At 45.3% G+C, this 26,029-nt stretch overlaps 1 protein-coding gene across 1 annotated transcript in view; it reads left to right on the top strand.

The window, feature by feature from the left end:
* Positions 1-12,026: 12,026 nt before the first annotated feature.
* Positions 12,027-26,029, top strand: part of Gdpd4 (glycerophosphodiester phosphodiesterase domain containing 4) — a 54,023-nt gene continuing 40,020 nt past the window's right edge. The window contains exons 1-4 of the mRNA XM_075952550.1: positions 12,027-12,215; positions 15,354-15,457; positions 20,112-20,205; positions 23,308-23,367. Of these exons, the coding sequence (XP_075808665.1) occupies positions 12,027-12,215; positions 15,354-15,457; positions 20,112-20,205; positions 23,308-23,367 (447 nt within the window). The remainder of the gene's footprint in view (positions 12,216-15,353; positions 15,458-20,111; positions 20,206-23,307; positions 23,368-26,029) is intronic.

Consider the following 26,029-nt stretch of genomic DNA (forward strand, 5'->3'; position numbering starts at 1 on the left):
CGCTATGTGGAGTCTGTCTTTTCCCCTTCTCATGTTTCTGCTTCCCCCACTTCTCATGAAATAATACCGATTCCTCATGAACCCTTTGGAAGTCAGTTGCAGATAGGGTACCCCTTTGCGGCCATAGACTCCCATTTGTCTTTTCTTTCTAAAAACATTTTAGTTTAGATATATACTAAAGAACTTGGCCAAAACGAAACAATCACGACAAAATGTGCATTGTTTAAAGAATTATTGTAAACACGCATGTCTTCGGTGCCCATGTAAGAAACAGCACGCCTAGGACCCTAGGACCGTCTCCATCTCGCTGTTCCCTCATTGCAGCCTCCTCTCTGGTGGTAACCATGACATGCTTGGGTGAAATCATATGTGTCTACACTTTCACAAACTACAAATGTATTCCACAGCAGCTCGTCCTGCCAGGTTGGTTTTCCTCCCTCCCCCTCAAGGCTGTTTTTAGGAGCTTTGCAGCTATATATAGGTCTAGCCTAAGAACTGGGGGTGCTGAGTTCAATATTCCGGCTTAGTTAAGAAGACCACAGACTCAGCCTGAAGTTGAAGGAGATAACTGAGGAGACCGGATGCAGCAACAGTTGGCCAGCTAAAGTCTAGGCATACCCTGGCTTGATGTTCCTGCTCCGGCTGTCTGGCCTCAGGGCACAGTCAAGGTGTCTGGGGCTGTGTTTCACACAGTACTCAGAGCCCTCTCCCAGGCTCACTGGTGGTTGATAGAAATTCACCTCCACCCTAGAGAGCAAAATCTAAAGAATGATTCTCAACATTCCTAAGTTGCTGTCCTCATGGTGTGGTGACCCCCAGCCTTAAAATGATTTTCATTGCTACTTGCTAATTGTAATGTTGCTACTGTTAGGAGTTATAACTTAGACTCAGGTTGAGAACCCCAGCCCTAGAGGAAACAAGTAGCAATAATGTAAAAAATTAATTGAGTATGTTTCATCCTGGCTCACCCACAATATATATGCCCTTGGATATACTACTTAAGTCACCTAAACTTCAACTTCTGGATCTGTAAAGTAGGTATAATAATAGTATCTACCTCTGAGTTTCTGAGGAACTAAAATAATTTTTGCCTAACATTGGGTACAATCCCTGGAACATGGCAATTGCAGTCCTATGTTGTAATGCTTGAAGTGACCTGGTTTGTCAGAAGACTGTGTGCTAATTCTGACTTTCACTGGCACTAAAATAGGAGCCTTACATAAGAATCTATATCTGGGAGTCTAAGTTATACTTTAGCATTTTTGTCAACGCTGGTTTCTTATCATAAAATCAACAATCACTTAAACACTGGCCAAAACTTGTGTTTGACTAGGCATGGCATTAAAGGCCTGTAATCCCAGCCCTTGAGAGACATGCAGGAGAACAGCTTGAGCTACGTTTTAATATTGTCTCAAAAACCAAACCAAAATAATAAATTGTGTCTAGTCACTGCTGCTTGACAAGACTGTTAAAGCAGAAGAAGAAAACTGAAACTCCTCTTTTCCTGGCTGAGTTGCTAAGTGATAATAATACCTGGCGTTCATATCTCATGACTCTTAGACTTGGAGTTCAAGTTTCTTTATTACAGTTGTGTTAAAAGCAAAGAATGGCAGGGCATTTGTGGTGCACACACTTTTAATCCCAGCCGTCAGGAGGCAGAAGCAGGTGGATCTCTGTGACTTCAAGGCCAACTTGGTCTACAAAGCGAGTTCCAGGACACACAGCCAGGAGCAAAATCAAAAGAATTGATTGTAATGTTCTTGCAGGTAAAAGGAAATTGTGGGAGCTGGGGAGATGGCTCAGCAGTTAAGAGCTCTTGCAGAGAACCTAACTTTGTTTCCCAGTACCAGGATCCGACTCTGTCTTTTGGCCTCCGTAGGTGCACACACATGTGGCATACACTCACACAGACATACACATAAAAAAAATAAAAGATTCAGAGTCAGTAATCTCCCCAGGTAAAGACATTTATGCAGCCTACTGACACGTGTTCCAAATCACACGATAAAGGAAATTAAGAAAGGAATAAAAGTTTTTTTTTTTTTTTTAACAAGAGCAGATGACTTGTCAAACAGGAACACTGTGCGTGCCTAACAAAAGCGTTGCCCAAGATTGGGGCTGATGCATCGCTGCTGGGTGGTTGGGTAGGGCCTGGCACCAGGTCTCGGCCGGCAGGATGCCAAGAAAAAGAAATCAGAAGCTGGTACAAGACCGGTGGCATATGCACTCACAAGCATATCCCTTTCTTCATGCCACCTTTCTCGAGTTGATTTAGACAAATGCCACTTAAGACAGCCTTGACTGTTTATTCATCCTTAGTCCAAGAGCTAAAGCGCGGAACTGCTCTTCCAACAATGAAGTCACAGCTGGTTTGGAGAAATCCTGCACTCAGCTTCAAACCACAAGGAACTTGGAGAAGTGGCAGCAGTTTTAAAATGACCAACATATTTGGCCGAGGGGTCTCTAAGCCAAGGGGAGCATGTACCACTGCAAAAGTTTAAATGTGTGCTGGTGTTTGCATGTTTGTGACTGTGTCCCCCAACTGTTTGAAGTAGGTAGGCCTTAACGTCGACACCCGTGGTGAGGCACAGATCAATGGAGATGGGTTAGTTTAGGATATAAGAATTAGCCAGAAATACGCTTAAGCTATTGGCCAAACATTATTGCAAACGATACAGTTTCTGTGTGTTTATTACGGGACCAGGCGGGACATGGAACCTCCACCAACAAGGACTATAGAAAATATATGGACTTTGGGGAGGTGAACGAAGGCATGAGTAATGCAGAAATCATGGACATTTTGGGTCCAGGATCAAGATCAGCAGGAAGGTCACCATTGTCAACTGTGGACAACTCTAATTTCTGACTTGAAGGCATCTTAACCACCAGACTGTACTTTCTATATCTCAGGACAACGCCCCATTCCATCTGCTCGTAATATTCCGCAATCTTTGCTTTCACCAAAGTTCTTCGGGTTCCACAGTTTCCTCGTTCCCCTCCCAGTCTAGCTGGATTGTAGAATTAAGTTCATGGTTATGAATATAAACTAAATGAGAAAGAAAAGGGAGATCAGTTCAAGACGCTTGGGGTTGCTGGGAGACAGCGGAAGTGGGAATGGAGGAAGAGGGAGGAAGGATGGGGAAAGGGACAGAATCCACGTTAAGAAGGCTCAACTTTAACTTCAGGGGTTCGTGCTAAGCCTAGTCAGTGTTGTTAGAAGATCAGCATGGCCTGCTGCTTGGGAGGCTTTAGGGAGTGTGAGTAATTTGATCTCTTAACTGGGCGATGCACACTGAGAATTTGGGGGGGCTAGTGGAGTTCGAAATTCAAGAAATGGAGAGAGGCGGACTAAAGTATTACCTCAAGCTAAGCTAAATTTCCTCCCTGTGCCAGACTACGAAGGAAAGGGGGGTACCACGGTTGTGACACTGGGTTCGGACCTCGTTTAGAGCCACGGGAGATGGAACCAATCTGAAAGGAAAGAGAATGGATTTAATCTGCAGTTTACAGAGTTTGAAGTCTATGCAGCAACACACCATTGAGGACAGCCAAGGTGTTTCTAATGCAGAGAGAGACCTTGTCTTAAAGGGATACAGCCAGAGTAAGAGGGGAAAACACCAGAGATCCGTTTTTAGCCTCTGTATCTATAAGTGTTTCTGACCATTCTGATACATGTAGGCACACACACACGTACGCACAGCCTAATACTTAAATAAATAAGCCCAAAGGTAAAATGGCCCAGTGTCATATCTGAAACAGGTTTGCTTATTTTCCTTTAAGGGGGCCAATAAGAGAATTAAGGGGCGCTCTGAATAATTTCGCTACAAAATGTAGCCACCATGAATTAAGCAAGCAATAAGAACTAAGCTTATTATTATACACATCATAATAAATCAGAGAGTGTTTCCCTTAGAAGACGCAATTAAAACATACTGCCCCGAGGAAATAAATTCTAACCCCAAGCATCACCCAACAACAGCCAACCACCCACAGGGCCTGGTCCTAAGGCTGGCCTGGCTTGGTTTTCCCAGGCAGCAGCCCCGTGCAAGGGCGACCACGCCCTCATGGCGGATGGCCCCGCCCTCATGGCCCCGCCCCCGCGCCTGTGCCCTGAGGTCAGCCGCTCACCCTGCGGGTCCTCCATTTTGAGAGCCGCTTGCTAGTCTTCCCAGGTGTGAAAAACAGATTAGCGTGAGGCGTTGGAAAGTCACCGTAAGTAGCATGCCCCTTTCTGCGGAACTCCCAAACATCCCCAAACAGGAAGTTACCGTAGGTTTACAGCCCTCAGCCAAACTCACATGGCCCAGCAAGTGGGATCAGCCTACCGGCCACTTTCCAAAGGAGGAGTCAGGGGACAGGGGCCGAGCTCTGCAGCCCAGGGCGGTCCACCTCGAAGTCCTCGCAGGGTTGTGTCCCATCTGAGAATCCCACTCCTGAGCCGCCCGCCAACGCTTCCTTCATCCCTCTGGTTGTGGCAAGAGGCATGCCCACACTCAGTGCAACTGTCCCTTAGACAGAGACCCGACCGGCTTCTAGAGGAATAGATTTGGGGGGAGGGTGATTCACGGTTGAGCCTGACACGTTGTTTATCTTGAAGTACCTGTAAGGAATCTGAGTGGAGCGTTCTTCAGGCTGTTGGCATGAATGAGCAAAAAGGCCTAGGGTGGAAACAGATTCACCGATCCCCTGCTTAGTATTAGTGTTTGGTGAGAACTCAGCTACCCTGACTAGTGCATACACTCAAGGCTCTGTGGGCTCGTTGAATCGCTAGCGATCAGGATTCTGAGTAAAAAAGCTGTCTTATTTGGTGTTCAGTTCACCATTCTTTCACCACAAAGCCATTGCTCACATCTGCCATTAGATTTTCCACTATTTGCAACTAGCCACGCCGAGATATAAACACACACACACACGATTTCCTCAACTAATTTGTTTCTCATTTCCATTGTTATTATTTTGTGTTGACTCGTGATTTTTTTGTAAGTGTCTTTAATTCCCAAATGTAAAGTATTCTAGTTGTCTGTTTCTTACGGATTCACGGATACATTTCTCTGTTGTTAAAAAACCAAAACCAAAACATTTTGGTTTCTGATAGCAATCTGGGGGCACAGGCCATTTGGAAATAAGATTTTTTTAAAGATAAAATCTTTTCTTGATGCGTGAGGTGAAGAGATGAGCAAAGAGTGGAGCTGCACAGACAAATCCAAGGACGAGGAGCATCAAATGGCTCGTCCATTGTGCGCACCTTTGCAAAGGTCTCGATAAAGGGGACAGATGACCCTTTTATCCATTGAAAGGCTCCGCCATCATTGCGGCCTCTGTATGTTCTCACTGACTCCTCCCCAGGGTTGTGTATAGATAGCATTGGTGTTAGCATGGAGTGTTTGCGTTTGTTTTTTTATAGCTGCAAAATATACGAAATCTGGCCTCTAGAAAAAACTATGTTCTTAAGACAGCAATTCTTTAAAGCCACTTACATGATGATGATAACTTCATTTTTTTTTCCTGTCCTGGGGACCGAATCCAGGGCTTCACAAATATACGACTATTCTATTGCTGAGCTATCCTCCCATCTAGTCCCTTTTTACATGTGATCACTGAAATTGTTAAAAACAAAATTCTTATGAATTGTGTTCTTAGCTGAATATCTTGTTCTATAAAAGTTATTAAGGCTAGTTTGTTGTAATCTTGTCTATACACGTCTGAAGAAATTCTTCCTTCTGTGTATATGTGTATACACACATGATTGTGTGATTACAGGTACGTATGTGCCATGGCTCACGTGTAGAGGTCAGAGGGCAACTTTTGAGAGTTCCCTCCTTCCACCATGGGTTCCGAGGAGGGAACTCAGATCATCCACTTGCATGGCAAGAACTTTCGCTCTCTGTACCATCTTGCTGGCCCACACAGTTTTGTTTTGCTTTGTTTTTGTCTGTTCATTTTGTCCTTTATAGGTTTGTTAAGTCTCCTACACAGTGTAACTGTAGATATGTTTATTTCTCCTTTGGAGACTATGTGATTAAGTGCATGTGAACTGAAAACAATTTTAAAATTATTTTTTCATCATCATGTTCTTTTTTTGTATCCAATAATGCTTTTTTTTTGGTCTTATATTTATTGGGTCGGTCCTTTAGTAGAGTAGAATGCCTTATTTGGCCCTAATTCTTCACCAATCAAGTCCACCTCTTTTAAAGATCCATTTCTATTTCTTTCTGGGTTTGTGTGTCGCATAGAGTGGCTGGCCTTTCACATGCTGAGGATGTCTCTACCCCTGAATCATACCCCCAGCTCTTTTTCCCTTTCTGTTTCAACAAAGGAAACACTGGTGCCTGGCTATCTACTAATTGTACTTTTTCTCTTAGCAGTTTTAGAGTTTGGGTCTTACGCTAAGATTTAGAGTTAGTTTTTCTGCAGAGTGAAAGAATAGTATTGAGTTCTGTCCTTCTACACGTAGATACTCAGCTTTGCCGTCACCATTTATGAAGAAGCCCTTTTCTTTCAGTGTATGTTTTTAGCATCTTTGTCAGAAACCAGTTGGCTGTAGCTGTGTGGGCTTATAACTGGGTCCTCGTCCTATTCTGTAGATCAATGCGACTGTTTCTGTGTCTGCACTATGCAATTTTCATTACTATGGCTGACCTGTACTATGACTCGAAATCAGAGAGATCACCGCGAGACAAGGATGTCCGTACAGGACCTGACTAGAAGAGTAAGTCAAGAGAAAGGTTCTTCTTTCTCAAGGTTGCTTTGTTTACATCGGATCTTCTGTGCTCCCATATGAGTCTTAAGATTGTTGTCTGAGTCTCTGTGAATAAGTGTGCTGGGATTTTGAGGGAGGGGTTTCAATGACTGTGTAGATTGCTTTCGGAAGGACGACAGTTTGCACGCTGTCAATGCTTCCAGTGTTTTCCTATGTTTGTTATGGTTTGATTTGTATCTATTATATTACCTGTTTTAGAGAATGGGCTGCTAAGAAGAAAGTGCATCCTGAAGTGTTTGAATAGAACGTTCTGCAGTTTAGCTGGAGTGTTAGGTCCGTGACGTTACTTAATTCAGACGTTTCTCTATTTTGGGTCACATTATCTGTAATGGTAAGAGCCAGCTAATAAAGTCGCCGTCTGTTATCGAGTTTGAGATGAATTTACAACTCGTAGTATGTGTTCTCTAAAAGTGGGTGCACCTGTGTTTGGTGACCGTCTGTTTAAAATTGCGATGCCCTCTTAATGGATTGTTCTGTTAATAATTACGCAGTGAAAATTTTAACCTCTTCTGAGTAATTTTCATTTCGAATCTGTTTTGTCAAATATGAGGATGGTGAGAGCTGCTCGTTTCTCAGGAACGGGTTTTTCTGTTCTTCACCCCAGGAGTCCCTTGTTTTTAGTGACGGGAAATAGATGGATCCTGCTTTTGAATCCAACCCACTAGTCCATCTTCCGAGTAGGGAACCGAGACATTAACACTCAGAGTTTACTGTTGGAATGTGTGTATTAATTGTTACTTCATTGGCTGTAGTCTTGCAGTGTTTGATGTCTTCCTGCTCCTCATTTGCTTAACTATACTAATGTTATTTCTTGTGTCCTCGTGGGTGTGTTTATCTTTCTTGTAGGTTTGAAGGATTCCTCCAAGTATCTTTTGTAGAGCTCGCTTAACGGCCATAAATTGCTTTAGCTTGTTTTTTTTCCCCCAATCATGAAAAGTTTTGTTTTCCCTTCAGACCTTACAGTTTGGGTGCTATAGTGATCTGAATCGCAGTTGGTGTCTCTTAGAACTTGAAATGCATCCTTCTGAGCCTTCTTGACTTGTTTTTTAAAGACGTGTTTATATTTTATGTATGTAGTTTTCTGCCAGCATGTGTGTGTGCCTACAGGCCAGGAGAGGGCGCCAGATAAAAGTCACTGTGGACAAGTTTGCTGTTTTAGTGACTATACCTCAGATGCAGCTTTGTGTTTCTCTAGTGCAGCTTTCGGATGCTGTCTTTGTCCTGTTTATGTAGTATTTTAACTGTAATTTGAGGAGGTTCATCTCTGGTATTGTCTGTTTGGTGTTCCAAATTCTTCCTGTACCCAGATATTTTCTGCCATGATTTTGATGAAAATGCTTCATTTGCTTTGAGCAGGAAAGTGTCCTTCTTTCTGTCCACGTTCACAGATTTGATTTCCTCCTAGTGTCCCATGAATGTTCTGTTGTAGTGTCTTTGTCTTTGTCACTGTCTGGACGCTCCAATTGCGCTTCATTGTCTGTTTTACCACTGGGAGGGGGGAGCAGCCTCCAGCAACACAAGGCTTTGAAAGGAATCCATGGCTAAGACTTTTTCTATCTCTTGATGGATACCTTCTTTCTATTTGTATGTTCTTTTAGACCTCTATGTCAGGAAAAAGGTCCAGCTTCTTCTGATGGACTAAACTGGACCCAGAACAGCTGTACAAAAGTGTATTTATTGATTGTTACACAAGGCATTTCCTCATTCCAAGGTTCCTAACCTTAATTTACATGCCTTACCGAAGGGGACCATCACATGCCTCCATACCCCGGTCCTTCACTATGTATTGTGTGCAGTGCACAATCATACAGTGCACACACATGGGCCAGAGCGAGACCCCAGACACCTTCTACCCCTTTACTGCTTTAGAACGGGATCTCTTATTGAGCTCGGAGCTCACTCTTTTTGGCAGGTCCTTACCAATGCTGTCGTTACAAGCACACATGCCCAGCTTTTTACATGGTGCTGAAGCTTCACACTCGGGTCCCCAGGCCCTGCTTGCCGAGCCTGCTTTTCCTGACTGTGCCAACCCTCAGGCCCATCTGGAGCTGTTGTTCAGCTAATGGGTTTCTCACTCCCATTACTGCAGCTTGGCTTCTCGTCAGTGTTCCTATATCTCTGTTGGGTTCCATTTCCACGTCCTATGTTGAATTTCTTACTTCATTCACTTGTTCGTGTTCTTTAGGAATTCATTCAGAAATCTGTGTCTTCTTTGTTTTCTTTAGATATACTTACAATCATTCTTTTGAATTATCTGGGATTTTGTCTAATTCACTCTCACTGGAGGCCATTGCTTTGTGAATTGTTCATTTTGGAGGAGTTGCACTTGTAGGGTGAAAAGCACCAAGGAAAAACACCCTGCCCCTGACTTGACCCCAGGACCAGGGTTTGAAAACCCACCAATCCCCGAGTTTGCTCCAGAGCCAGACCACAAAAGGCCAACCTAGAACGCTCCACTCCCAAGGAACCCTGTTCAGTTTGCTGCTGCTCCTCACCCTCCTGGATTCTTCCTTTCCAACAAATCCCTTGAGTAAGGTCTGCAGTGCAGTGTGACATTTTTGCCAGTGAGGAGCCCCGCTGTAACAGTTCTCCCTGGAGCCGAGCCGAGCAGAACTGTAGAACACTTTGGCTGGGGAAGTTTCCGCCAGCAGAGCGGAGCTGTAACAACTTGTCTGGGGAACCCTCCCCGCCCGGGGAAACCTTTCCCTGCTCGGCCTACAGTGACTTTGTGGCATTCCTTGTCTCCCGACTGCCAGGACACCTTTGCATCTGAGCTGCAATGCTCACAGCATTGTTTTGGGGGTTTTGTATTTCTTTGTTTTTGCATTGGGACTGATGCATCTAGGGTCAGGTGATTGGTTGGGTTGCTTTTAATCATCCTCATTCTTCCAGGGAAAGTTATCAGCATTCAGCTGTAGACTGGGGAGTTGAACACGTTCTTCTCTCTAAATCCTTTTTATCTGCATAATTTTGGGAGGCTACCTAAATTCTCTTTCTTGGTACTTTGACCTCATAACTCTATACATATTATAAATGAGTTATTAACAATACTTCCATTGTTTTCCCTCTCTTGGGTATTCTTTATTATCACTGACTATTTTCCAATGTTTGAAAACTGTTAATTTTCCTTAGCTTTTAGTCAGTTAAGCTGGAAGGGTCACTGTAATTCTTGCTACTCTGTTTTGATCAAGTTAAAAGATCAGACTAGGGATTTTTCTTGTTTGTCTGTTTTGTTTATAAAGGTTTATTCGTGTGTGTGTGTGTGTATGCATGTGAGTAGGTACCCACAGAAACCGGAAGAGGATGTCAGATCTCCTGGAGTTGTAGGTGTAGGTAGTTGTGAGCCTTCCCTGTGTGGGTTCTTCCTCTGAAAGAGCTGCAAGCAGTCTTAATCACCAAGACATTGCCAGACCCCTAGATATTCTTTAGTACAGGCACAGAGCGATATTCATAAACCAAACGGAACATGGCTGGAGCTTTTCAGGAGTCGAGGATGTTGCCTAGCAGCAGATCTTTCATGACTTTATAACATCTCTAATATTATTATATCATATTATCTGTTTTCCTCATGACTGTTCTTGTTTGTTTTTAAATATTTGTGTTGTTTCCTCCCACCCCACTTGAATTTGGTGTTTCTTGAAAGTTCTTTGGTATGAGAACAACGTTCCCTAACTTTTTAAAATACATTTCATTTGTATTGTGTGTGTATGCTGTGTGCCACAGCACAGGAGTGGCAGGAGACATGTGTGGAGTTGGCATTCTCCTATCATGTGGACACTGGGTGTCAAACTCAGGTCGTTAGGCTTGGTGGAAGCTGCCTTTACTTGCTGAGCCACGATGCAGCCCAAGAACAGCACTCTAAATCTTACTACCCTGAGAAAATTTAGTAACTATTTCTTCAGTATCTGCCTGCTCCCCTTTTTACCGTCTCTAAGAATCTTTAAAGGAAGGCTGCATTCGCTCCTTTGTTCTTCTGTTTTCTGCTAGTTGGAATTTGAGGTGGTAGTTATAGCTTGAGTAGCCATTTTAGCAGAGAAGGCAGCTCTGTACTGAGAAAGGTGAACAGCAAAGTGGAAGGAGCCTAGCTTCTTAGTGCCATTGTGAAGCCACAGTCCTTCCCTCCCTCCCTCCCTCCCTCCCTCCCTCCCTCCCTCCCTCCCTCCCTCCCTCCCGATTTCTCTCTCTTCAAATTCATTTTTTGTGACATGATCTGAATATGCCGTCCACATCAACTTCAAACTTGCAACCATCCCTTCTTTCTGCTCAACCTAGAAGATGCTGGGTTACAGGTGTGCATCACCATGGTGTATAATCTGTTGTTGTTGGCAAAAAGGAAAAAAATGTGTATTTTTCAGCTGGGCAGTGGTAGCATATGTCTTTAGTCCCAGCACTCGGGAGGCAGAGGCAGGTAAATCTCTGAGTTTGAGGCCGGTCTGGTGTACAAAGTGAGTTCCAGAACAGCCACGGTTGCACAGAGAAACCATGTCTCAATAAAACAAGACAGAAAGCAAAGGTGTATTTTTTCAACTGTTGCTGATTTTCTACCATGCATAGCTAACTGTGACTGATCCCACATAGTGAGTGTGCTGTATAGTTTTATGTCAAGTTAACACAAGCTAAGGTCATCTGGCTATAGGCAAACCTGTAGGGCATTTTCTTAATTAGTGGTTGATGGGGGAGGGCCCAGTCCATTGTGGGTGGTGCCATCCCTGGGCTGGTGGTCCTGGGTTCTATAAGAAAGCAGGCTGAGCAAGCCATGAAAGCAGAGCTTCTCCATGGCCTCTGCATCAGCTCCTGCCTCAGTCTCCTGCCTCACTGCGGGAGCTACCCCTTCCTCCTGGAGCAGCTTTTGGTTGTGTTGTCTGTCACAGCCCTAGTGACTCCACCGAAGACAGAGTAAGGAAGGAAGGGGGCAGGGGGCTGGGTCTGGATCACACATTGGTCGAGGATAGCATTTTTCATATATTCACCCATGCCTTTAGCATCTGGGTTATTTCAGAGAATAGTGCACCTTTGAGTTGACTAGAATAGAATGTGGTCCCACTTCAGAAGCGAGAGAACTGTGTCTAGGAAGGCACAATGGCTGGGGGAAAGCACTTCAGCAGGCCAGTCAGAGAGCTTGGCTGCAGCTGTGTTCCTCTGCCCCTAGTTGTGAATGGCTTCTCTTCTCTGTTGCTCATAGACTGTAGAGGGCAGGCTAGAGTCAGTGCACCGGAGTGCACTAGGTTCTGATGGTTTCATTTGTCCTTCCAGCAAAGGGTGAATCATGAATAAGGACACCCTAACTGAGTCTAGGAGCAAGACGACAGGAAAGTCAGATGAGCACCCCAATCTGTGGATAGAGCGCTTCTTCAACCGGAGATGCTGCATCACCTTCCTGACTGGCTGCTACAGCTGCCACTGGCAATACAGAGAGTGGGAGAAAACTGAACTTGGATCCTGTTGCTGCGCCTGGGTATAGACATGGGAAGGAGCTGGATTCACTTCCTTAGCTGCGGGGGTGGGGGGTCCTAACCACTGCAGTGCTCACCGGGATCTCCAAGGTCTTCCTGTCAAAGTACTGCGGCAAGCCTAGAGCCAGAGTAAAACATGCATGCTGTCTTCCTCATCCTCCCTGTTCCTTCTCCTTCAGACTTAGGATCCCCTGCATGCGAAGCAAGAGCTGAACTGTTACACTACACCCAAAGCCCCTTGGTTTGTTTCTTGTTGCTGTCTTCCCTGCTCCCCGGTGTTTTAAAGCAGGATCTCTTATTGCCCAGACTGACCTTGAACTTCTATAGAAATGAGCCAAACCTTGAATTCCTGATCCTCTGTCTCAACCTCTGAGTTCTGGGATGACAGCCATGTGTCATTCATTTGCTCATTTTTCATCCACTTTTATATTTATTCATTGAATTTTGAAGACTTGGATGCAATTAGATGTTCATAGGAGAGTACAAGAATGCTCAAATCTTCTTTTCATATATGTATCATATATATCTTTTTTTTAAACATACCAATCCCAGTTCCCCCTCCCTCCTCTCCTCTTGCTCCTCCCTTACCCCCACCCCACCACCCATCCACTCCTCAGAAAGGGTAAGGCCTCCCCTGGTAATTCAGCTAAGCCTGTCCCATCACCTTGTTGAGGCAGGACCAAGGCCTTTCCCACCCCCACCCCCACCCCCCCAGTCCTGTGCCGAGGCTGAGCAAAGTCTCTCTCCATAGGGAATGGGCTCCACAAAGCCGGTTCCCACATTAGAGTTAGATCCTGGTCCCACTGCCATTGGCCCCAGATACTGCCCAAGCCCACCCTTGTCTCCTGTACTCAGGGGGCCTAGTTTGGTCCTGTGCAGGTTCCCCAGCTGTCAGTCCAGAGTCAGTAATCTCTAACTAGTTCAGGTCAGCTGATTCTGTGGGAGTGGGGGTTGCTGGGGTAGGTGGAGCAGAAGGGAATAGAGGAGTCACTGAGAAACCAAGGCAAGGGAAACAGGTCAGGTAACGTGGTTTTAAAGCTTACCCAGTATACAGGAGGTAAAGAATACCTGAGGAGGGCTGGGCTGTGACTCAGTGGTGGATTTGATCTCCATCACCAGAGGGGGAATACTTTGATGCTATGACCTGGGCTGTGTTTGGAATGGTTATTTGAGTGGTGGAGGACGCATCAGAAGGGCCAGTGCAGGAAAGGGAAGACAGTGCAGTGCTCCAAGTAGGAGGTGCAGGTGGCAGGGACAGGAGCAGTGAAGGCCGATATGGGGGAGACGGGCAGGTTTGACAGATTCATTACTACTCGGGGGTGAGATCTATGAAGGATCTGGAGTAAAATGTAAAGGGAAGCTGCTTTGAAAGGGTAGCATTTAGGGCAGTCTAGTACAGTGGTAAAAACACTGGACCAGAACTTTGGAGTATGTATGGGCTGAAATTATAGCTATAACTTGGGCTGGTAATGTGATATACCAGCATCTCTCTGTAGATAGAGAATCCAGTTAGATAAAGGCCCTGAATAATTTTCAAGTATCCTTTCTACTCAGATGGAGTAAAACACTAAGGGGAAGACCACCAGATTCAATTAATGGCTTTGCTACTGACCAGCCCTGAGTTAGTGACCCATTGTTGTAAGGGTTTAGGCAAGGCTCTCAGCATCTTTGTGAGTCAGAGCCCTTGTTAGAATAAGGCAGACATTAACAACAAAGCCCATGGCAGGAGCTGCTGTGGGAAAGGAGAGATCTCTGTAGGAAGCACTTTACACAGAGCATAATAAAACTGATGTTATTACGGCAGGGTTCTTAGGGTCGCTGCTTTGGGAGGCGATGAAGGGAAATGTGTAGAGGAGGGTTCGGAGTGTGTGTGTGTGTGAGTGTGAGCGTGTGTGTATGTGTGCGTGAATGTTTGTGAGTGTGTGTGAGTGAGTGTGTGTGTGAGCGTGTGTGTGAGTGTATGTGTGTGAGTGAGTGTGTGTGAGTGTGAGCGTGTGTGAGTGTGCGTGTATGAGAGTGTGAGTGTGTGAGTGTGAGCGTGTGTGAGTGTGCGTGTATGAGTGTGAGTGTGTGTATGTGAAATTAACCAAAAAGTCCAAAGATAGAAAAGCGCAATGCTGTGTTTAAGGAGAGTTTGATTTCCAGTGCCGAATTTAGGGACATTTGAAGGAATAAATAATAACTAGGATTAGAAAATAAATTTAGATAAAATTATAACATCTTTACGTTAGGCTAAAAAAATGAGCTTTATCCTATCAACCAGAGAGGAACCCTTGAAAATTTCAAGCAATTAAAAGAATAGAAACAGATTTTTTTTTTAGCAGAAAGTTATTAAGTTTATCAGATATGTATGCCACAGTAGCCAAGACAGCTGAAGCCTTCCTCTGGCCTTCAGCAGCTAAATTCCAGTGGGATAAGTTATGTAATAAATAATAAAAGGAAAAGTGCTTTCAAATAGTAGTAAGATCTTTGAAGATAAAGTAGAAGTGTGTATTAGAAATTGGGGAGGGAGAGTGGTTAGAGACCTGTGGAAACTCCTTTGGTCCATCTGCAAATGAAGAGATGGACTCAGCCTTGCGCTGGAGCAAATGCGTTCCAGGCAGACGTGCTGAGCACCTGGCTTCGGAGTAGGGATGGCATTTGATGTGTTACAGAAGCAGCTAGTGTGGGAGTCAGTGGGGATGGGTGAGGCTAATCCTAGACAACCCTGTGGGCTTGAAAGGCTCTTTGGATGGCGATGGTGTCGTAGCACAGGGAGCTCTGGGAGGGTTGAGCAGCACAGCGACATTATTTGGTAACATGTTTATTATTTTTTATAATTTTTATTTTATGAATGAGTACTCTGCATGCACACCCGCTCGCTAGAAGAGGGCGTCATTACAGTGTGTGTAAGACTGAGCCAACGCCTGTGCCCATCACCCAGCTACACTCCTGGTAGTGGTTTGCTGCCCCAGTGCCCATTAGGACTCCTCAGCTTGTCAGGATGCCCTTTCTGTGTATATCTGCAATCTTTTAAACCTCAGATTATTCTGGCCTAGGGAGGGTAATGGCCAACACCAAAACAATCCTGACCTTTGTGCACAAGAATCACTGAGGTAACATAGACAGTGGTGCTAAGTTAGGCTTCTTTGTCTTTTCAGAAAGAACAGTTTTTTTATATGTGCCTGGTAGTTGCATTCGTCCTGTCTGTGATTTTCCTGTTTGTGTGGGTTGAAACCTCTAACGAGTACAACGGCTTTGACTGGTGAGTTCATTTCTGTACTTTTCTTGGTATACGGGCTCCTTCACTGGACAGCCACTTGGGTTCTCCCAGGCTGAAAGATCTGGTGATTTAGCAGGTGGACAAACGTGGGTTTTGCAGAGCTGGGGCACTGAGCAAACGTTCAGCACCCAAACTTACACCTTCCTTCCACCTGTGCTCAGTCACACTGCAGACCAGACGGTGCTCCCAGCTTCCTCTGTGCTTCTGACACCCCAGCCCTCAGGTACGGATTCTGTTCTCTTTACTCTGAAGTCCCTTTGCTTGATGACAGATGCCCATACTCTTGTTCCTCACGGTTTATGTCCCACAGTCCTGCAGCCTTTGCATTTGTCCTTTGTCTTTAGGGTCCCTTGGAATCTGGGCAGAGGGACACATGCTCCTTCTCAGCTCCCTTTCATGGCTAAGCGACTCCCTGACCACTCTCAGACATCTCAGCTTTTCTGGCCTGATACCTGTAGCATCGCTGTAAGCCTTACCTCCTACTTAGTGTTTACGGGAGAAGGCATGTGTAGGCGTGAGGCTCCTTTCTTTTCCTTAATGAAATGCAGTTTATTTTTCTCTGTATAAAAGTTAAATCTAGTTGGTTATCTTAAATGTAGAAAAAAAGGAGAAATTAGGGCTGGAGCGATGCTCAGAGGGTAAAGGAGGTGCTGGAGCGATGCTCAAAGGGTAAAGGAGAAGCTGGAAGGATGCTCAGAGGGTAAAGGAGGTGCTGGAGGGATGCTCAGAGAGTAAAGGAGATGCTGGAGCGATGCTCAGAGAGTAAAGGAGATGCTGGAGCGATGCTCAGAGGGTAAAGGAGAAACTGGAGGGATGCTCAGAGGGTAAAGGAGATGCTGGAGGGATGCTCATTGGATAAAGGAGGTGCTGGAGCGATGCTCAGAGGGTAAAGGAGATGCTGGAGGGATGCTCAGAGGGTAAAGGAGGTGCTGGAGCGATGCTAGAGGGTAAAGGAGGTGCTGGAGCGATGCTCAGTGGGTAAAGGAGGTGCTGGAGCAATGTTCAGAGGGTAAAGGTGTTTCTCATAGAGCCTGACGATCTGAGTGCAATCCCTGGGACTCACATGATGGAGGCAGAGGACTGACTCCTGTGAGCTGTCCTTTATCCCTATCCCCCGTGGGTACGTATCTGTAAAATGCACAGACAGAAATAATTTTTAAATGCAGAAAATTGGAAAATATATGGTCACATTTCAAATGACAGTCACAACCCAGCTTTTTGCTGTGCTTATATTATTATGTTTATACTATTTTTTATTTTTATTTTTTGGTTGTTTAAGACAGGGTTTTTCTATAGCTTTGGAGCCTGTCCTGGAACTAGCTCTGTAGACCAGGTAGGCCTTGAACTCACAGAGATCTGCCTGCCTCAGCTTCCTGAGTGCTGAGATTAAAGACGTGCGCCACCACCACCTGGCTAAAATGGCTGTATTTCATCTTTATCCTTGAAGGGGATCTTAGACAGGCTTAGCACTCTAATTTGCAGTTTTTCTTTGAGCCCCATAATTCACTTGCTCTGCTGTCTCCTCGCTTGGTTTATGTCAAGAAGCGTGCTGTTTGCCCATGACCTTCTGAACCTAATCTGCCCTTGAAAAATCTGCCTACTTTTAGGAGTTTCCCCTTTCTTTGGTTTCCATAGTTTTCCGATGGTGTGCATGTATGGTTTTCTTTCTGCTTTAAGTTTGTCTTGCTTCTTTCCTTTGCAGTTTGATATCGGTAGAGACTTTCTTTTGTCAACTTGTTTAAGCTGAACCTTAGTTTCTTCACTGTACAGTTTCAGTTTCAAGAGAAATTGATACATGGTTTGGAAGGCAGAGGTGAGGCAACACCTGTTTCTCTACTTTGAAGGTTGGAGTCGCTAATATGCACTGACCTGCATACCTTGTTGACGTGGGTAACGCTGAGATCTGCAACTCCCTTACCTTTGACCATACTTTCTGCAGCTTGTCTGAGTAGTGTATGAGGTTTTCTACAACTTGTGGTGAAGATTCTTTAGGTTGCTCCTGCTATCAAAGCTCGAGGTTGTGAGTCAGCCATGGCTTTGAGTTTGTTCTTATGGGTTCCAGTACATCTGTGGAAGTTCTAGTTTGTTCTAAGTTCTAGTTTCTTCCTGACTGCCCATCTGACTAACAGTGACTTAAGTGAGGCCTGACACAAAATACAGGGGCAAAGACCCCTCATGCAGATCCTCCATGTTCCCGGAAGTATGAATAAATTTTACTCTGTGCCACTCATTGTGGGTCTGTTTCTTTAAAGAAACCTTTACACAGAACATATCCACAGCAGTTCTAGAAGATACAATCTTTTACTTAAAAAAGATGTACTTTTTAAAACTCTGTGTGTGTGTTTGTGTACGTATGTGGGGTATGTGTTCTTGAGGACAAGATTTAAGATGAAAGGCTGGCGTTTGATGAGGCTGCATATAAAATACTGTTCGGGTTAATTGAGAAGACTCGTACTGGGGCAGGCAAGATGGCTCAACAGGGCTGACAACATAGATTTGATCCCTGAATCCTACACAACGTAAGAAGAGGAGCGACTCACAAGGTTACCTTCTGACTGCCACAGACATGCTGTGCCCCCTACTCTCACAAAATGAAGGAAGACAAAGAATATTTTAGAAAGACTAGGACCTCTGCGGGATCAGGCCCAAGCCAGCGACCTCCCCTGGAGCAGGTAGACTGAGCAACTTCTGAGAGAGCAGACCCAAGTGAGCAACCTCCTTGGGAGTGTGCCCGAATGACCTCTGGGATTGCAGGTCAACTTCCGGGAGCACCAAACTACCTCCAGGAATGCTGAGGATGCAGAGCGACCTCCTGAGTGATTGGAACCCTTGCCCTGACTCCACTAGGAGAACAACCATCTGAGCCTTGGATCCACTGGCACCAGAGACACGGCCCCAACTACACCAATCAGAGGAAAGGATAGGTGGACAACAAGGTAAGAGCAGACATCACCACCAAAAACTAGTGGCTCTGTGACAGCAGCTCCCTAATACAGGCAGAGCAGAAGAAAACGATCTAAAAAATAACTTTAGGAGAATGTTTGAGGCCATTAAAGAGGAAATGAAACGTCCCCTCAAAGAAATGGAGGAAAAGACAAACAAAAAATTGGAAGAAATCAACAAATTCCTTAAAGAAAACCAAGAAAAAGCAAACAGGTGAAAGAAAAGGTTCAAGATTGAAAACTGAAATAGATACATTTAAAAAAAATCTTTCCTGATTGTTCTACTAATTGTGTTTCATCTATTTTGGAAGCTTAATTGGGTCCCCTTTTGACTTCCACCCAACCTCTGAGGGTGTCTATCAGACCTGGAGCTCATATGCTGGACGGTGTTAGCACAGCGCTCCACCCCACCCTCCTTCCAGGGCTCCCTTTCCCAGAGTGCCATTCCCTCGCAGGCTCTTCACTGAGGACTGCCTGCCCGATCCTTCGTGGTGTGTCGTATAAACCCTACAAAAGTGGCATTTTCTTTATTATTTTGAAGTCCTCTTTTAAGATTTATGTATTTTATTCATCAGATTCCACTATAGATGGTTGTGAGCCACCACCTGGTTGCTTGGAGTTGAACTCAGGACCTACAGAAAGAACAATTAGTACTCTCAGCCAATAAACCATCTCTCCAGCCCCTCCTTTATTATTTTTAATGTGGTTATGGTCTCACCCTATGTATTTTATATCTTTAAAGTTTTTCATTGACAGAGAAAACCTAGACAAATGCAACATTGTCTCCCCTCACAAGTCTCTAGTAGTTTTCCCACAGATGGTACTTTCAGAGCAGAATGATTGGGACGTAGCTCTCATACAGATGAGAGCAATTTATACGGTGGTTATGAGTGCAGTTATGTAAGAATGTATATGTAGTGGCATTTCATTCGTATTTTAATAAATAAAGCTTGCCTGAAGATCAGAGAATAAAACAGCCACACTGGCCACCCTCCTTCCAGGGCTCCCCTTCCAGACCAGGCAGTGGTGGCCCACACCTTTAATCCCAGTAGCCATGCTAGTTTGCCATAGAAACCAGGTGGTGCATGCCTGACTTTAATCCCAGCCCCTAGAGAGGAAGATAAAATGGGAGGAGACAGCTCTCAGTCACGGTCTCATTCTGAGGTTTCCTGGAGGCAGCACCACCATTTTCAGACTGAGGTTGAGGTAAGAACCAGTGGCTGGCTGTTTTGCTTCTCTAGTCTTCAGGTTGAGCCCCAATATCTGTCTCTTGTGTTTTTATTAATCATGCTACAGGTATACATGTACCTGGACAAGGAGCTTGGAAGGGAGAAATGACTGGTCATGTTGATGTAATTAATTCAGGGGGTGATTTCCTTTCTTTAGATAGTGCAGAATTTCTACATCACATTGTTTATTGAAGATGATATAAATCTGGATATATGTTATATATAACTTTTTAACATCTCTCAACTTATAGAGGCTACATTAACATTGTTGGTTGCCTATTGTACAAAATTAAAAAAAAAACCCAAAACCTATCCCCAAAGCACTCATAAGATCTGCTCAGAGTGCTTCTCCTCTTGTCCCCTCAATTTTTTAATGCCCCATTTAGTCTACTCCTGTCTCTACCCTTAATGTAGATGCTATTACTGATCCCTGCTATATTTTAAGGAATGAAACGTATTTTTCAGGGTTGTTTATCTAGGGGCAAAACGCTGGTTCTTGTGGTCCATTTTTATGTTGAGTATAGCCGGGATCCTGACTGCCTACACGTCCTTGCTTTTGGTGAGTGATGCTTCTTGTTTTTCACTTTTGAGCAGTTTCGTAGGTTGCTCCTTCCTGTGCTATTGTATCTATCTGGAGTCTTCAATATTAGTAGAGCTGGGAGTTTACATCGGCTGCTTCAGTTTTATGCACAAGGGATGGCTGAAAGATTTATGCTGTTTAGAGGATTTGTCTGCTCAATTTGGTCCTTTGAGAGGGTGACAGAGCACCTCTTTTTATCCCCCCATTTCGTACTCTATCCATGAGCTCACTAACATCATTTAAACACCTAGAGCATTCCTCCACAGTCTGGGCCTTACCCTCTGCAAACGCTAGTCTCCACAGTCTGGGCCTTATTCTCTGCAAACGCTAGTCTCCACAGTCTGGGCCTTACCCTCTGCAAATGCTAGTCTCCACAGTCTGGGCCTTATTCTCTGCAAACGCTAGTCTCCACAGTCTGGGCCTTACCCTCTGCAAATGCTAGTCTCCACAGTCTGGGCCTTATTCTCTGCAAACGCTAGTCTCCACAGTCTGGGCCTTACCCTCTGCAAATGCTAGTCTCCACAGTCTGGGCCTTATTCTCTGCAAACGCTAGTCTCCACAGTCTGGGCCTTACCCTCTGCAAACGCTAGTCTCCACAGTCTGGGCCTTATTCTCTGCAAACGCTAGTCTCCTAGCTCAGTTGCAGGTTATTCGCATATGACCCTGTCGCTGTCGCATGACATGCTGGAGTCACGGTGCCTGAAGACAGACACCATGCAAGAGAAGGATCCATGGGAATGGAGACTAACAGAAAGATAGCTCTAGCTGGACACTGGCTGCTTACCTTGATTTCATAATCCCATGTTCCCACTGACTTCTCTGGCATACAAGAGTCCAACCCTTGAATATGTTGTCAATTGCAATATTTTTCTTCTAAAAATGTGATCATTATTGTGAAAATATTGTAATGAGTACTGATTATGTAGAAATCAATAAAATGAAAGTGTGTAGTTTCTTGATGTAGAGCTCTTGATAGAGACAACGTGCTCATTCCATTTCTTATCACTGGGATGGATGCAACCTGAGAGGATGCAGTCTTCTGTGGTAGAGGAGGAACGGCGGGAAGAGGCGGGTGCATGAGGCCTCTGGTCACATCAAATCACAGTCAGGAAGCCAAGAGAGATGGCTTACCCTCCACTCATTTTGTCCTTTTTATTCAGTCTGGGGCCTCAGACTGGGATGCTGTTGGCCACATTCAGAGAGTCTTCCCTCCTAAGTTAGACCTTTCTGTAGAAATTCTCATAGACGCATGCAGAAGTGTTTCCATGGAGATAAATCAAAATGACCATGAAAAGTAGTCATCACAGACTGGTGTGAGATAGAGCTGCGATTGCTTCTTCATCCAGGGTTTAGAATCACAAAGTCACTACTGCACATGGAACTTGGTAATTATCATTATAGATGCCCGAATGCAGCTTGCCAGAGCCTCTAAGAGGGAAGAGCTCCCTGCCAGCAAAGACCATCAAATAAAACTTCTTAGAAGGAGCAGCGCTGGAGGACTGGGGAACAGCTTAGTCAGGACAGTGTCTGCTGTGTAAACATCAGTTCAGGTGTCCAGAGTCAAACCAGTGCTGCAGAGGTTCAGCACAGAGACAGGTACTACCTGAAGCTCCAGACCAGGTAGCTTAACTGAAGCCATAAGCTTCCGGTTCAGTGAGAGACCTTTTATCCCAAGATAAAAGTGGTCCGTGAACATGTGTGTGTACTTGGTGCAGATGTGTGCACATGTGGTCATTTGTGCTCATGTGTATGCACATACCCACACCAGCAAGCACACACACACACACACACACACACAGACACACACACACAGTAGCAGCACTGGAGTGGACTCTCGAATAGACAGTGGATTTGGACGTGGGGACTGAAGTGTGAGGCACATTGTGGGCTGAGGGAACCCACTGTGAGAGAGGAGTGAGAGAGAAGTGTATTTGATACTTTGTTAGGAAGGGAGTAATGTAGTGTTGGGAGGTACACCTGTGACGGCTTTTGAAGGTGAAGTAAGATAACGTAGTAAACATGAGTTTCCATTTTAGGGAAAATGACCCCAGAAGCTGTGATGTGAAGGTAGAGAGACCAGCTGAGAATCTCCCCTTTCAGTGCAGAGGGTGCAGGCGTAGTGTGTGCTCAGAAGCTGTGATGTGAAGGTAGAGAGACCAGCTGAGAATCTCCCCTTTCAGTGCGGAGGATGCAGACGTAGTGTGTGCTCAGGGCTAAATTCTGGGCTACTGATTTGTACGGCGTTTGTGCACAATCAGTGAGAAGTGGGATTGTTAGCTTCCAGTGTGAAAATGTTAGTGTCCAGCGGAGTCATGGCTTTAGCAGACTCTCTAGCCTTCCTCTTTTGGACACCCGTGGAGACGGAGCGAGGCCTGGCGTCAGTTCTGGAGTGCTTACACGGTAATCTTGGTGAAGTCACATAGCTCTTCTAAGCCTTGGCTGCTTTTTAATTTCCAAATGATAATGATAGTATTTAATAAAATGTACTTTTATATGGCTAAATAAAAATATACACAAAGGTAAGTGCTTTGTACATTAATATGTTAGCAGCTGAGGACGTGAGCTTTCAGTGTCTGTGCTCATACGGACTTGATGACTGGCTGGGTTTAGCCTTAGATTTGAAATGTATTGAGCATATACAATGTTAATGACAATCACAACATCAGCACCAGTTCTGGAAAGAGCTTTTAAGTGACCCTTGGGAGAGTTGACTCTTAAACTCTCTTCTCTTATAAGTGAATCTAAGTGATGCCAGGCATGAGTCCGTCACAGGGAAGGATAGATGTGCCGGAAGGAAGCAGCAGTGGTAATGGTTGTGAGCTCCCAGAGGAGAGAGAATGAATTCCTCCAGGGAGCTGGTGGACGCTACAGATCGGAAATGACATTTAAACTGGCCTCAAGGGTCAGTGGCATGGGGGAAAAGAGCCTTAAAGAGATGAGAAATAGCATGGCAAGAGAAAATAAAAAGTAGCCTCAGCAGTGCACGGGGCGCCCATTGTGAAGGCCCTGAGCTCCGCACTGCTGGGGTAGGACCTAGTGGGTTAAAGATAACATAACCGCCTTGCCTTCTTTGCTTTGCAGTTACTCAGCTTTTTTTTACTCTGGGAAAGGATTGAACTATATCTGCATACGTGTCATAAGGTAAGCGTTCAGTCCTCATGGGAGGCCCTACACAGAGTGGCAGGGGTTCCCACCGCTCAGTCCTCACGGGAGGCCCTACACAGAGTGGCAGGGGTTCCCACCACTCAGTCCTCACGGGAGGCCCTACACAGAGTGGCAGGGGTTCCCACCACTCAGTCCTCACGGGAGGCCCTACACAGAGTGGCAGGGGTTCCCACCACTCAGTCCTCACGGGAGGCCCTACACAGAGTGGCAGGGGTTCCCACCGTTCAGTCCTCATGGGAGGCCCTACACAGAGTGGCAGGGGTTCCCACCGTTCAGTCCTCATGGGAGGCCCTACACAGAGTGGCAGGGGTTCCCACCGTTCAGTCCTCACGGGAGGCCCTACACAGAGTGGCAGGGGTTCCCACCGTTCAGTCCTCATGGGAGGCCCTACGCAGAGTGGCAGGGGTTCCCACCACTCAGTCCTCATGGGAGGCCCTACACAGAGTGGCAGGGGTTCCCACCGTTCAGTCCTCATGGGAGGCCCTACACAGAGTGGCAGGGGTTCCCACCGTTCAGTCCTCACAGGAGGCCCTACACAGAGTGGCAGGGGTTCCCACCACTCAGTCCTCACAGGAGGCCCTACACAGAGTGGCAGGGGTTCCCACCGTTCAGTCCTCACAGGAGGCCCTACACAGAGTGGCAGGGGTTCCCACCACTCAGTCCTCATGGGAGGCCCTACACAGAGTGGCAGGGGTTCCCACCACTCAGTCCTCATGGGAGGCCCTACACAGAGTGGCAGGGGTTCCCACCACTCAGTGCTATATGTGTAGCTGGCCCTCTTTCACTGCTCCCTGACAGACCTGCTTGTGCAGTTTTAACTGAGATAAGTACATTCCCGCCTTCTCTCACCCCCCCCCCCCATTCTCCCTTTCCCTATGACATCTCTGGCAGATGTCTTACTCTGCCTTCCCTTCTCATCACAGCAGCGTTCCGGTTCAGCCATTGAACTGTCGCTCTCTGCTCTCCATAGTAACCCCGCCTCCGATCTTGTAGATCCAAGCGTCCTCTATTTGGGCCTCGCTTGCCTATGCCTGTCATGGTGGAGAGGTAGTGGCTCTTTCCTGATGACATGTTTCTTGGGTCAGTGCCTACTTTCTCCTTTAAGGTCTGATTGGCCTTTCCTTGGTTTGAATCCATTTTCAAATGATACTACCATGGCTTCCCTCATTCCACTCTCTGTGGACCGATAGCATCCTTGCACCATGGAGTCTCTGACTTTGTCCTGCCGTGGGCTGGACCAGGTCCAGTGGCACACTCCTCTTTATAGACTCCCTTGACTACGGTGCTGACATTGTGCTAGTGTTTCTCCAGGACTGAGAGCATGCCAAGTCTTTCCAGTGGCCTCCTTAAGTCTGCTCTTACTCAAATGCAAGTGTAAACTTAAGTACTATTAAAATAGATGAGAATTGAAAATCATGAGCTCGTTCATGGAAAGAATGTATATAAAAAGGGGGGGAAGGCCTGTTGCTAATGCCGTCCATTTTAGATGCTGGACACTCTCATAAATTAATCAGCAGAAGATGGAAATAACGTATTTTTCCATCAGCCCCTTCTCACTAAATCTTTGACAAAGAAATTGTTGGCATCCCACTTTCATTAAGGACAGTAACATCTTTAGTCAGAAACAGAGGAGGCTTAAACTCTCAACTAAATCCCAGCCACAGATTTATCCTAGCTGCCTTTCCATATGCAGTCAGCAGGACGTCATTTTGTTAGCCTCTAAGTAAGAATGCTCGTGTCCAGTTAAGTCCTAGGTTTCAGTGAGCTTTTTATTCTACCTCCCTCTTTTGGATACATATAGTGACTGTTGAGCCAGTTTCAGACAACAAAACATTGTTTAATATTAGATTCTGGTATTCTGAAATGAAAATCTCTGATATATGTTTCATATCACTGGAGTAAGACTGGGCTTTTTGTTTGTTTGCTTGTTTCTGCTTCTTTTTTTTTTTTTTCGAGACAGGGTTTCTCTGTAGCTTTGGAGCTTAGAGGCGTGCGCCGCCGCCTGGCTAAATTAGATTGGTTTAAAATTATGCTTCCTTCTTGTCTAGCATCATTCTTAGACTTAATTCCGAGACATCTTCAGTGGGACTTTTTTTGTTCGTTCAAATAATAAACTTTTGCCATTTTTCTCAACTTTCTTGTCCTGAACTATTTTGGAATCTAATTGCAGTATGAATCTGTGGACAATGAGAAGAGATGAAGGAGATTATGACAGGAGGTGACCTTCCTTGGAAGGTAGTTACTTTGGTTAGGCCTTCAAATCAGCGCAAACAAGGCCTGTGGAGTCTGTTTCTATTGGCAAGGGGATTCTTGGGGGCTTGGAGGTTGACTCTTAACCCTTTTCAGAATCAGCCAGAAGGGGTAGGATTGGTCTAGAATCTCTTAATCACCCAGGGATACCCAGAGAGCACTTCATCTTGCAGTGATGAGTCAAAACTCCTCATATAAATGCTTATAATTTGACTTCCTTACTTAAAAAACAAACCCTAAGGTAACAGTGAGCTAGCAATAATGGGATGTCTCTGTGAAATTTTCTAGCAAGCTAGACTTAATGTACTTTGGGTGCTTTTACCTTAAATCAGTCTGGAGCACACAGGTCTCACAGCAGCAGAAGGACTCCCTGGAGTTGTACAGTGGA

Source organism: Microtus pennsylvanicus, chromosome 18, assembly GCF_037038515.1.
Source record: "Microtus pennsylvanicus isolate mMicPen1 chromosome 18, mMicPen1.hap1, whole genome shotgun sequence".
In the NCBI taxonomy this organism is placed as follows: domain Eukaryota; kingdom Metazoa; phylum Chordata; class Mammalia; order Rodentia; family Cricetidae; genus Microtus; species Microtus pennsylvanicus.